Consider the following 13,363-nt stretch of genomic DNA (forward strand, 5'->3'; position numbering starts at 1 on the left):
ACGATTTTGGAAATATTGTATAGACCAAAACTTTACGGTCCTTTTTTCGTAGACCATCAGCTTATGTGATATCAATATCACTCAGACCTAACATCTAAATAATTGGAAATTGCTGTGTTGTGCACTGCACTTATTTAACTATAAAATCATTTATGAGTTGATTTGGGAGAAGTTTATGAATGAAGGAAAGGTATGGTAAATTCATATTTTTAAAATTTTGTCACATTTAGTTTTCTGTTCTCATTAACACGTTTTACATTTATCTTCTTTGGATTGTTTAAAGCATTACTCTTCTTTACCTAAAGTAAATGGTATCTATGAAAAATAGACAATTTTTACATCTTTTTTACAAGGGTTTACTGTTCTCTGGATCAAATGCAACATAAATGCCATCACATAAGCCATCACAAACCGACTGTATATCAGAGGACCAAACAAAAAATGATGAATACTCTGTTGCTGTTGGGAACTCCTATGCTGACGGGAACATATGTTATATGAATGTTATGTGCATTTTACAACAATGGCTTAGTTAATGTATTAGTTGATTGTGGAAATACAGTTGTTGCATTCGTCGATGCAAAATATACAATATCAATATTATTCTTTAACTAACATAAATACAACTTGGTCATTGTTTGTATGATTATTGTCGTTTTAGTTTAAATTAAATGATTATATCGCTTACTAGTATTTACTATTTCGCGCAATTCTAAGACAATACTTACCTCAGTCAAACGCAAAACGTCCATCATGTTGTAAAATTGATATGAACGTTATTCAAAATGTTTAAGGCAACGGATTGTTTTTTGCAAAAAAAGGAACGTTAAATTGATCGACTCAGTGAAAATTTATTAAACACATTTCAATGGAACCAGATATTATCAAACTGACAAAAGCATTTAGAGCAACATAAAGGAATGTATGAAATTGTGAGTATACCCCCGCGTACAATAAACATAACACTCGCTTCATTGTTTTAGAGTAGTTGTTATATCTTCAGAACAACTAGGATTTGCAAGAGAAGGCGATCTCCCTTTCCGCTTAACCCACTTATGCCTAGCGTATAGAAAAAAGGCCTTGACAAACAGCGTAGACCCAGATGAGACGCCACATGATGCGGCGTTTTATCTTGGTCTGCGCTGTTTGCGTTAAGGAATTTCTGTAAGATATATTCTAAATATAGAAATAAATATACTAGACATCCCTAATTTTGGAAATAAATTGATCCAATTCAGAAGGATGGGAGAGTCCACTAGGCATAAATGGGTTAACCATCTCGGCCTTGTGATTATGTTTTGCCTTGCATAAGCAGCACTAGTCATTGCCAATTAAAGTAACAGAGCAAATAAATAATGTTTACGTAAACAAAAACACTGATATAATTTGTTTAGGTATATTATAAAGAAAATACAGATGATGAGTGCAAACTACAAATACAAATGAATGCAATTGTGTACATGGTGTCGTAGAACGAAGGATCTAATTGCTTCGTTGTGATCTGAAACGAAATAATAAAAGGAATTAGAGCAATACCCGCTGTCACCTTATTCTAGCAACATCCCAAAACTGCATATGCATATAATGCATGATTTCTTATTACTGCTCCGTACCAGTATTTGAAAACATGGCGTTTTATATTTCTTTTTAATGAACTTCCAATTGTTATATCTCACACAAATGTCTACTGTCTTGTCAACGATAGTGAGACCTGAAAATGGTATATTTTTTATGAAATATGTATGCCTCGTCTGTTTATTTCGTGTGTTAACACAGAGGGAGAAACGACGTGACAATCACGATGGCAGCTGCCGAGCCGAAACAGGTATTTCTTTCGACATTTCATACCCTTTATTACTTGTGTTTACTTGCAAAAAACCGCCCACTGGCCAACTATATAAAGTGATTCGCGTTTATTTCGTATTAATATTCGCTTTACATCTCGACTTTACTCGCTACGCATTTTTAAGCGAGAGCTGTAATTATGTGATCCCACGAGAGCTGTAATTATGTGATCCCACGAGAGCTGTAATTATGTGATCCCACGAGAGCTGTTATAATGTGAGCCCACGAGAGCTATAATTATGTGATCCCACTAAGAAATTTGGTAGCGAGTAAAATCGAGATAAAGAGCGAATATTAATACGAAACAAACGCTAATCACTTTATTGCTGATTTGGCTGAAAGGTAAGCGGTATTAACAAAATAAGAAAAGTAATAAAACATGGGTAAAATAGTAAAAATCCACAAATATTGCGGATAAAAGCTCCGTTAAAATTGATATAATTTTAGAAAATTAATGCTATCCGTTACGGTTGTTGTTGTTTTTTGCAGACAAATATCCGCGAACCTGTTCTTCTTTTATTTAGATACATACCGGTATCGATGGAAAAAAACTTCTTCGTCGCGTTTACACAAGCATCACTGAAAGAAATGTAGTGTTTATTTTATTAAACAGAACAAAAAAGCAAGAGCATGTAATTAGGCTTTCATTGTGGAATAACTCAAGAACCAATGCAAACTTATTACAGAATAAAATAGTTACTGTTGCAAACTCATGTTGGATTTAATTCAAAAGTAGAAAATAGTTGTCGCAAAAGCATGATACAACTCTCTGTCGCTCAGATCCAAGGATGCTTACAACTGGGGTAAACACCCTTGTGGTTTAAATAAATCGTATCAGAACGCCATTATTTTCAAAATATTACTAACTGTTTTTGACCAATAATAGTAATGAAGGGCTTTTTGTTCTGGCTTGGCGCTTGGGGGCTACGCCTAAGACCATTTTGGGAGATTGTCAATAAATTACCTGCATCCGCATCGGCACTCTTTCTTAACATTTCGACTGAAACATAAACGAAAATAAATGCATATTAGTCCCTTTTAAAGCAGACAAAAACATTTTAAAATATAAAATGTATTATCAAATGGCAGACCAGGTGACACGCGGTCTTGACACAACTTTAACTCATTTATGCCTAGCGTCTAGAAAAAAAGGCATTGGCAAACATCGTAGACCCAGATGAGACGCCGCATGATGCGGCGTCTCATCTAGGTCTGCGCTGTTTGCCTAAAGGAATTTCTGTAAAAAATATTATAAATATAGAAATAAATATACTAGTCATCCCTAATTTTGGAAATAAATTGATCCAATTTAGATGGATGGGAGTGTCCACTAGGCATAAATGGGTTAAGGAAGAAGGCAGCTATATATTTCAATATTAAGGTCGTATTTAGTGATGCAGATGCGAATATTTCAATCGGAGGGGAAAAAACTCGATCGGGAATCAATTCGGTGCATGCGTACCAAAAGTGCGTATTTTAGGAAATATTCATCATTGAATTAGCGACTAAAGTGAGACGAACCCCTTAAGTATATATTGCAGTCTGATTGAAATACTTAATAAGTAAAATGAGGTGGCCATCTGTCATTTAAACAACGCTTTAATATAATAGTAAAATTGTGCAATACATATATTTACCATGCATAACGTACAAACCTAATAATATTATTTTCAACGAAAGCTCAATCTTAACGGTAATATACCTTCTTCAAAAGAATCGTAAAAAATAAAGATACTGTTTTGTAATTTTATACAGATGTGTTATGTAAATTTCCAATTGTATTAGCCTACAAACTTCACCTTATCTTCCAGACTACTTTTGATCTTGTCAGATTGTTGTTTAACATCAAGAATATAACAGTAATGCGTCACCATGGCGCAGACCTTCCTATCACGTCAACGAGGACTGGCAACTGAGTCATGGTCATAAAAATGAGACGTCCGTCAATCACCGTGTTGACTTACCTTGATGGACATTGGTCATCATACTGCGCGGTGCGTATACTGAAAAAAACAACAACACAACGATGAAAGCAATCGTTTTGTAACCGCAATCGGTGGCCAATGAAGTTATAAAACAATGATGGCGTCAGTCTGCCTAAATGTTAGTTATTGGCTTCACAATCAAGCCAACTTGGATTCTTGAAACGCTTACACATATCATTGCTATAAAAGTCAGTCAAAACATAGGTCCTTATATAGTAGATTTATTAACCACTTTTCCGTATGTAATACATAGCGCACATTAATGTTCAATATAGTTCTTGTGTCCAAATTAAATAATTGTGTATTTGGAATTATGCATTGCAAATAAATCAACATATAAATAAATAAACATCAAAATGATAAAATGAGCTTTTAACTTCCATCAAATTCGCAGTAGGAACAACAATCAAAACAGAAGATTCCAAATAATCATATGAGTCGCGTTCTGAGAAAACTGATAATAATGCATGTGCGTAAAGTGTCGTCCCAGATTAGCCTGTGTAGTCCGCACAGGCTAATCATGGACGACACTTTTCCGCCTAAATTGGATTTTTGCTAAGAAGAGACTTCATTTAAACGAAAAATCTCATAAAAGCGGAAAGTGTCGTCCCTGATTAGCCTGTGCGGGCTGCACAGGCTAATCTGGGACGACACTTTGCGCACATGCATTTTGTCAAGTTTTCTCAGAACACTGTAGCGCCGTTAAATGTCGCATCGCCGTTATATGTCGCAGGCTACGAGATTTGTCGCAACGTTGACGATAAATGTCGCAAGGAACGATAAATGTCGCAAATCCTACTGACGATATATGTCGCAACTTTAACGATAAATGTCGCAAAAATTTTAACTGCCGATATATGTCGCAACATTAACGATAAATGTCGCACACCTTTGTAAGTCATGTTAAAAACGAAAACTTGAAGTAAAATGACTAAAATTTTAAGGTTAGATTCAGATAACCCGACGTGGTTCTTTTAGCCGACTTCCACCAGAATGGTCAGTTTTTGGTTAGTATTGTCCGAAATGGTCAATTGTGGTCAATATTTTCCATAATTGTCAGTTGCGGTCAGTATTATCCGAAATGGTCAGTTGTGGTCAATATTGACCCAATCAATTCTTATAATTCTTGGCTCGAGTAGCCAGTTGTTGATTTCCCTGTGCTAAATGGACTGCTGTTATCAAGATTGGCCAAATGTTGTAAGATGTGATAAAACTGTAACGGGTTCAATCCCAGACTCATTTTTGGCATAACGCGAGTGGTTTAGTTTCTTAACTATAGTGTATACGTTTTTTATAATGCAGAACTGTTTGATAGAATTAAGAACATGATATTGAAGCGATAGATGCGGAATGTTATGTCCGTAACATTTGAAACATAACCTTGTTAAAAAAAATAATTTTTAATTAAAAAAAAAAGATGTTTCAATCAATATGCCGTCATGTCGATGATCACGAATTCGTTGGAATTTTTAAGATATCTAAAGCCGTTCAAAAGTTATCAGTTTAAAAAATAAATAATACATATGTATCATATAATAAAAAAAACAATTTTCTTTTTTTAATAAAACATAAACAGTTTATAGTGTTGTTTAAAAGTTTAAAAAAATTGAAACAAAAAAAAAGTTATAATCAATAAATATTTTGCATTAAGCACCCTTTTCATATAACTACGTCAAAAAACGAAATACGCTAGCTCGCTCGCTCGCTCGTTCGCTCCATCGAAATCAAACAATAAGATAGTGAAACCTATACGAATTCGTCTCGCTGAATCCGAATCCGGTGTTAATTTTCCGATATATTGATCCGTTAAAGAATTATTGATTTTAAATGGTAAAATTCGATAAACAAAATGCAGCACAGTTTTAACAGAAGCTAAAAATCCAGCATATACCTTAAATTCCAGTGAAATAAAACAATAAGATAGTCCAATCTATGTGATTTTGTCACTCTGAACCCGAATCCGGTAATACTTTTGCGACCCCTTCAAGAATTATACTGCACGTGGCTATCTGCACCGGGTTCGGTAGACAAGATGCAGGTTATATTAGTCTATGACTGCTTTGTCCCTAATTTCCTACATGTATTTATCCTGATTACCTATTTACTGCGGTTGAAGTTAGTCGAGATGTGTGTAAATAGTTTGAGTTTTATTTAGTAAATAATTGGAGAACGAGTGGCACGGGCACGCGGTTTATTATCACGCTTTGCGGGGGACACGTTTCGTCCATATACGTATTTCTGATATGACGATGGGTTTAAGGGAGGTAATTTATTCAAGTAAACGCTGGATTTTTTTAGAATGCCTTTTTATATCGCTTTTCCCTTGATGAAATGCGGATATACTACTAAGTGTATTCCACCAGAAAAAGTTTCGGAGAAAGATATATTGAGGTTTTGATCGTTCGTAGGATGCGAGTTTTCTTATATATTTTCTATTGCAGGGGAGGTAATTATAAAACGTTGAAGGCTTCAAATTAGTCCAAGTTTATATATATTAATGGATCTTTTGCAAGATTAAGAAATGAGTTATAAGTAGTATGTAATCTAAGAGATATTAGAGATATTGGTTCAGATATATGGGGGCCATGTAATTAATCAGAAATGTAGAAATGTATATACGATGATACTAATCCCTCCCCATGGTACTAATTGTCGCTCATTTTCATAATAGAGCGTCTCTCTTTTCCCTATATTAATATTAACATCAAATGATTCATCATTAGCTGATCACCGCGTTATCCTCATTATTTATAAATCTTAAAGCATTTTTGTATTTTGTCGATGTGAATTATCATCTAATTTAACACCGTCATACTCGCGTAAAGTGTCGTCCCAGATTAGCATAGGCAATCCGCACAGAGGTCGACACTTTTCGCTTTTATAGTTTTTTTGTTGTTTAAATACATAAATCTAGTCTAGCCGGAAAGTGTCGTCCCCGATCAGCATACGTTAATATGAGATAAGACACTTTAGTCACATGCTTTAAGGCCCGTCTTCTTAGAGCAAGGCTCAATCACTTTCTTTGGTGGTCATGCCACTCGTGAAACTATATTTTTATAACCACTCGTGATATAAAATTCGACATACATATGTACACTGAATGATCGTGACATAAAAAAAACAACTTTGTATTGTTTAATTTTAGTCCGTGGACGGTAAATTTGAACTATTTATTTGAGCAGGGTCGTGCCTATGAAACTAAGTGCAATATGTGTATAGCATACGACGTACCTTAAGGAGTTTTAACATCCAGGAATATGATATTAACAATTTAAAAGTTTCAAATCACACTCGTGTTCCAAATGACAATAGAACATTTGCATCAGTTTTGCTCATCATTGGAGATTGATTTGAAGCTACCCGCCATACGTCCCGAGCCTCGAACATCTCATTAAGCTAGTTAGATATTCCTTTATTTATTAAACTAATAATTTCAAAACAAAACCTGTATGTGCGTGTATATTTTTTGCAACAACTTCAAAGCAGTGTTTTACGATCATGAGAAATAATATCATATGGAAGGAGTAGTTGTTTTATAGCGCATCTTTATTTATATTGTGAAAGTTTCATTGCATTTGGTATTTGTTTGTTTTAATGTTTATACCGTTTTAGAATAGTCAAGTTGACCATTAAAATACTTATACAATATTATGCTTGCATGGTTTTCTAAAAACTTGTATAAGTCGAGTTCGTTGTGTACTGTCTAATAAAGTGTAGTATTGTTTTCATGGAATTACTGTAAGCGCCACGCCTTAGCTTGCATGTATCGACACGAAATAATGTAATAGTTACCAGAGGTCCCGGTATAATCCTGGATCGATGATTCAATCCAAGAAAATTCGCCTTCTATCGCTGATTCAAAGATGGCAAAGCTGTCAGTCTCCAGCAGAAATACCGAGGCATTCACATGTTGTTCTGACTGACCTTATATAACCAAACTTGTCGAAACGGCCTTAAACCCAAAGCAAAAACTTACGGGCCCTCGCTTTTCCGATTTCCGACCAATTTAAAACAAGGATTTTGTCATTTTTGACTACAGCTTAACGTTTTTGGTGGAAAATGAATAAATATGACCGCTTCGGTCGATCTTCACCGCAGCTGACAATTATGCACAATACTGACCACAACTGACCATTTCGGACAATACTAACTAAAAACTGACCATTCTGGTTGAAGTCGGCCCAAATAAACCTCGTCGGTTAATCGAGATCTAACCTGAAAGTTTTAGTCATTTTTACTTCAACTTTTCATTTTAACATGACTTACAAAGGTGTGCGACATTTATCGTTAATGTTGCGACATATATCGGCAGTTAAAATTTTTGCGACATTTATCGTTTAAGTTGCGACATTTATCGTCAGTAGGATTTGCGACATGTATCGTTCCTCGCGACATTTATCGTCAACGTTGCGACAAATCTCGTAGCCTGCGACATATAACGGCGTTGCGACATTTAACGGCGCTACAAACACGACACATATTATAAAATAGGATATCTTGTTATGGTAATCAGGTGAAAAATATATCAGTCTTTATTCTTTACATTTTCTTGGAAGTTTGTGGGTGCATCCAGTTTTCATATGAAACTACAACAAATCACAGAAGAAACCATATTCTTAAAAGAGTGTGAAATATATGAATTGGGAAAATTTAAACGTTACCCAGGCCGTTTATATGAATGATATATATTTGTTAATCACAAATCTTGAAATTGGGCAATAAATCCCTTGGTTTCTATTTAAAAGGCCCCCGAAAACATGTTATTTAATTCGATTGTTGGAAAAGTAAGCGCTGGTTTAAAGCTCGTAAAATGGTAAATCGGTATTTGCATGTTACTTGAATTTAAGAAAAGCAAACATATGGGCGAATAGCATTGAATATGTATTAATAATAACATTCCACTCACCGAAATCAGGCAAATCCGGTTTGTAAAGCTCTGAAACAATCAAAGTTGTGCTGTTTATTTACAAATACGTTTTTTTAAGAAGAAAAAAACGATTTACCAGTCATAGTTTGACTATCTATCAGCACAAACAGAAAGTAAAAACACTCGAAAAAAAATCAATAACATATTTGTGACCTTTCGCATTATCGGATCGGATTATTTAGATTTCCTCAAACATGCTTCTGTTTGATCATAATTATTTATTTCGTAATATAAATAGAACCGTCTAAGCGCTCTTACAATGTATACATCAATATCTCTACACTATACAAAAACTCAATACATTTTATTGTTTACTATATATCTTTTTGTGAAACAAAGCCCAAAGGGGTCGAGTGTTATTGGTTTTCATTACGACATATCATACGCTCTTGTATTTGAAAAACACTTTTCACAGCACTAAATACATCACTAAATATTACGTTCTTACTTACTCGCTTGATAAATGTCATGCGATATTATCGTTTAAATAAGATAAATACACTGAGAAGTAAATTCGCACAATAAACTTAAGCATTTAAAGAACATGCACATATATTTTAAATGCATCTATCATTGAATAAACTTACATGGGAAACAACGTTTTAGTTGTAAGAACAAACATAATTGAGAGTTGTACGTTGTGCTTATACATGAACGCTACAGATCGCACGTAACTACCTGGCACATCCACGGAGGGAATGTCGTGTCCGCCGCCTATTATCACGGTACCAAAGGGAAGACCAGCGCCACTAATTGAATCCGTCATCTGGGGAAGCACAGCTCCGTCAACGGATGACGTCATCTGGGGAAGCATTGCACCGCCAACGGATGACGTAATCTGTTGAAGCACTGGGCCGCCCACTGATGACGCCATCTGGGGAAGCATCTGCTGGGGAACGCGGAACGTCTGGATGGTCTGGGAAGGAAAGCTGGTCCTCTGAGGCCTGTGGGGCAAAATGAATAAGTAAGGCACGTGAAGATTTTTAGTTTAACTTAAAATGTGCTTAGGTAATGCTATATATAGGAGTAACGTTTGCAGAAAAGTGCTAGTTTTTTGTGAAACCCAGCTTTCAATCATTTGTGTAAGCTTATTACAAACCAAACGCATTCTTTAGTATTAAAACTTTAAATATTGTACAATGTAGCTTTAAACGTCGCGTATATTGATAAATATAAACTTAAAATGAACGCGGAAGGACGGCTCATAAAGGGATGCCAAAACAAATGACAATTCTGGCGAGTGATTTAAATTTGTATACATGCTTTTCCGTATTTCAATATCTGCATGGAATGTTTTTGCTTCCGTAAATAATCGAACACGTCAATATCAGTTAAATACCTTCCATGCCCGCATCCACAATACGCAACACCCGTAAGCAAATAAATACATAAGTTGTACAATTTAACAGCCGATGAGTAGTTACAGCTTTATTTTAGGATTGCGTAGATAAAGCTGTATCTCGCTGATGAATGATGTAATGTTATTTATTTATGGGCGACATAAGAAGTGTATCGTGCTTTTCTGTCGTGCTGCGTCATCTTTGCTTCATGTGTTTGTTTTTAAGACAATGACTTCTTTTATTTAAAAAAAAAGGATTCGATAAAAGTATATCATGTAAGGTTTGAATACAGAAAAGTATTTTTCTTTTTTTGGCAAAACGCACGAAGCATTTGCCAAAGTTCGTGTTTCTGGCTGTTTATGCCTCGCTGGAGAAACTTATCTGCATTCAATTGCTCGCACAACTGATAACCATCAGACAAAGCTATGGAAACACCACTCACTGTACAATCTGGCGTTGCGGTGCCCGAACAAAGTTAGTAGCGGGTACCCCGCCCACGATGCGGATTAGCGATACACCGGGAAAGCTCGAAGAGGCGGAGGAGGCAGAGGAAGATGACGCCATGGCACTGGCGGATGCGCTCGCACCCATACCCGGATCTGGAAATAGCCGGTCAAAGTTAAAGGCGATTGATACTTCTTTTTTAAATATTACAGACAATTATAATCCAGTTTTTAAGTATTGGAGGCCCCTAAATATTATTTATCACGAACAATAATGAATTGCTTCATCGCGATTAAGACTAGTATCTCATCCTCTATAAATTGAAGTCGGAAAATACCGGTATGTAGAAAGAGGTAGTATATTTTGCAAACTTTGTTACTATTATGTTGTTGATTTTCTTTTAACGTTGTTGTCCTTTACATAATGGCCTAATACGAAAGTACGATATACATGATAGAGCACGGAGTCTTATTAATACTTAAAACCATGTAATCTAAAACGACAAAAACACGAAGGAAACTTGAAAAAGTTTTCTTTTTTGCCATGTGCTGAGGTTCACAAGCAGCAAAAATAGTTGCTCATTCGTTAAATGATCAACATTTACAACTCTATTAGAATTTAAAAGTTCATAATCTTCCATGAACTAGTATTTTTATATACAGCGTTTATGCTAAATGTGAATTACAAATTTGAATGAACGAAAAGCTGCTGAATATATATTTGTGTATACGAGTACCTGTAATGCATATAAAGCATGTACACTACGCACATTAAATATAGTTGTATTAAGATCAATGCATAAGTAAGCATGATTAAAAACTAAGAATGAGTTTATCAATAAGTCAGTGAATACATAATCGGACGAGACCAGCGATGTTGCAGCAAACAGTTTAATTACAAATGATTTTGAAACGTGTTCAAGATAAATACATGAAACAAATAAATACATGAATTAATGAATTAGTAAATGAATGGATGAATTAAATAAATAAATAACTGAGCACATTGTACCAGATCTTCAACTGTAGGGTCATAAATGAGAAACCAATGCAACATCAAAGTGAGCTCTGCCGCAACTACATCGACTTTGAGAGAGCTTTCAACCGCGTGGTAAGATGTAAAATGACAGGTTTTTTTGAGGTTACAACATTGACGAAATGCTGGTGCAAGCCATTTAAGCATCCAACGGAAACGCCAGCAGCGCAGTACGTCTCCATTGACAAAAGGGTGACTTCTTAATGACATCAGTGTGCGTCCGTCAGGGATGTCTGCTCTCCCCAGCCGTGTTTAAAATGTTTCTTGAGCAGATAATGCAGGTGACCCTCCTAGACCACGACACATATATTTCCATCAGTGGTAAATCCATACCCAACTTTAAATTCTCAAATGACATTAACTTCATGCTCACCAACATACTCTTTGATAGAGCAGGAGCAAACTGGATGGAGGTCAACCTGGAGAAGTCGAAGATCATGGTGTACAGCACGAACAACACCAGTGCAGACATCACCATGAATGGCGAAAAGCTGGCAGAAGTGACCAGCTTCACGTTTTTTGGAGAATTCCTTTCCAGGGCTGGTACCAATACCGCTGAGGTCTGAATGAGAAATACCATGGCGACCGCAGCGACTGCCACACTAAGCAGGTTGTGGGCGTGAAGCTCAATCAGTTTCATCAGCAAGTACGAGCTATAACATTCCCTCGTAGTCTCCATTCTACTCAGGGGCTTTGACACCTGGACACATAATGCAGGATAAGGGCATTTGCACGTCTTTGACGTTTGCTGTGCATGGAGTAGTTTGTCCTGAACGTAACAGCAGCAATTGTTAGCCCACATTTGTTGCCTCTGGTAAACGTCAAACAACGAAAGCTGTCTTAGTTTGGAAACTTCGACATGCATGGCTGTCAGTTCAATGCTTTGCTCCAGGTCACACTAGAGGAAGGTCGCCGTCGAGGTTGTCAGAGGGAAAGCTGGATGGACAATCTGAAAGAGTGGACTTTCCTCCCCTCGGATGAGATACTCTCAGAAGCTTACAACAAACCTGACTGGCGGATAATCTCTGTCTCGTCGGCCCTCTTTTCTGCCCAGCGGCCAAACAGGTGAAGGGAATGATGAAGATGAAATGAGTAAAATAAAGGAAATGAACGACGAACAATGATACAAAACAAGAAACGAACAAACAACCACAAACACAAATACATAAATAAAGTAAAATTATATAACGAATGTCACTCTTACCTATATTAACGTGATCCGCATCAAAATTGCCCGCTGTAATGATAAATATTTGCAAATAAACATTACAATATGTAAAGCTGTTAACTTAGGATTTCATTGTGGTTGGTATGGCAGCTTTTGTATGCAGACGTTTATCTCTCAATCAGATATGATAAACTTGTGAATACAACCGTTTGCTAAATGTAACTCTGACTAATATGTATTAATAAATTCAAACATACTTACGACTTAGATAACTGACACGTAATTTCAAGATGCCATATGGTAAAAAGGATTTAGGAGCACGCACAAAGAGCAACAGGAACAAAAGCCATTAATATTGTAACCAAGAGTTAACAAGCAGATACAATAAAGTATTATTACCAAATGATGCTCGACATTTAATTTAAATAACTGACATTAAATGGGTTTTATGTTCAGTTGAATGTTTGCATATTGCGGCCTTTTCATAGTTTTGGTGAAGATTCCGGGGAGTGTAGAATAAACACGTAAACATGAGGATCATTGTAACAATATACTGAGAAAAACACTTGTTATTATTAATATATTTATATCTATTTAATTCATATACAAGCGGCTTTAT

The 13,363-nt window shown here is 35.8% G+C and overlaps 1 protein-coding gene across 1 annotated transcript; it reads right to left on the reverse strand.

Moving 5' to 3' along the window:
* Nucleotides 1-8,369: 8,369 nt before the first annotated feature.
* Nucleotides 8,370-10,666, reverse strand: LOC127865500 (uncharacterized). Its single transcript, XM_052405352.1, has 4 exons — nt 10,540-10,666; nt 9,436-9,701; nt 8,737-8,766; nt 8,370-8,416 (listed from the first exon to the last, which is right to left on the reverse strand). Exons 1-4 carry the CDS (start codon nt 10,659-10,661, stop codon nt 8,370-8,372), a joined length of 465 nt encoding a protein of 154 aa, XP_052261312.1. The 5' UTR covers nt 10,662-10,666.
* Between the last annotated feature and the right edge of the window lie 2,697 nt (nt 10,667-13,363).

This window comes from Dreissena polymorpha, chromosome 2 (assembly GCF_020536995.1).
Source record: "Dreissena polymorpha isolate Duluth1 chromosome 2, UMN_Dpol_1.0, whole genome shotgun sequence".
Lineage (NCBI taxonomy): Eukaryota > Metazoa > Mollusca > Bivalvia > Myida > Dreissenidae > Dreissena > Dreissena polymorpha.

Coding starts and splice junctions, on each gene's coding strand:
- LOC127865500 (XM_052405352.1), bottom strand. CDS start 10,661: ATGGCGTCATCTTCCTCTGCCTCCTCCGCCTCTTCGAGCTTTCCCGGT. Junction 9,702..10,539: donor CCGCAACGCCAGATTGTACA/GTGAGTGGTGTT, acceptor TTTGCCCCACAG/GCCTCAGAGGACCAGCTTTC. Junction 8,767..9,435: donor TCCCTCCGTGGATGTGCCAG/GTAGTTACGTGC, acceptor TGATTGTTTCAG/AGCTTTACAAACCGGATTTG.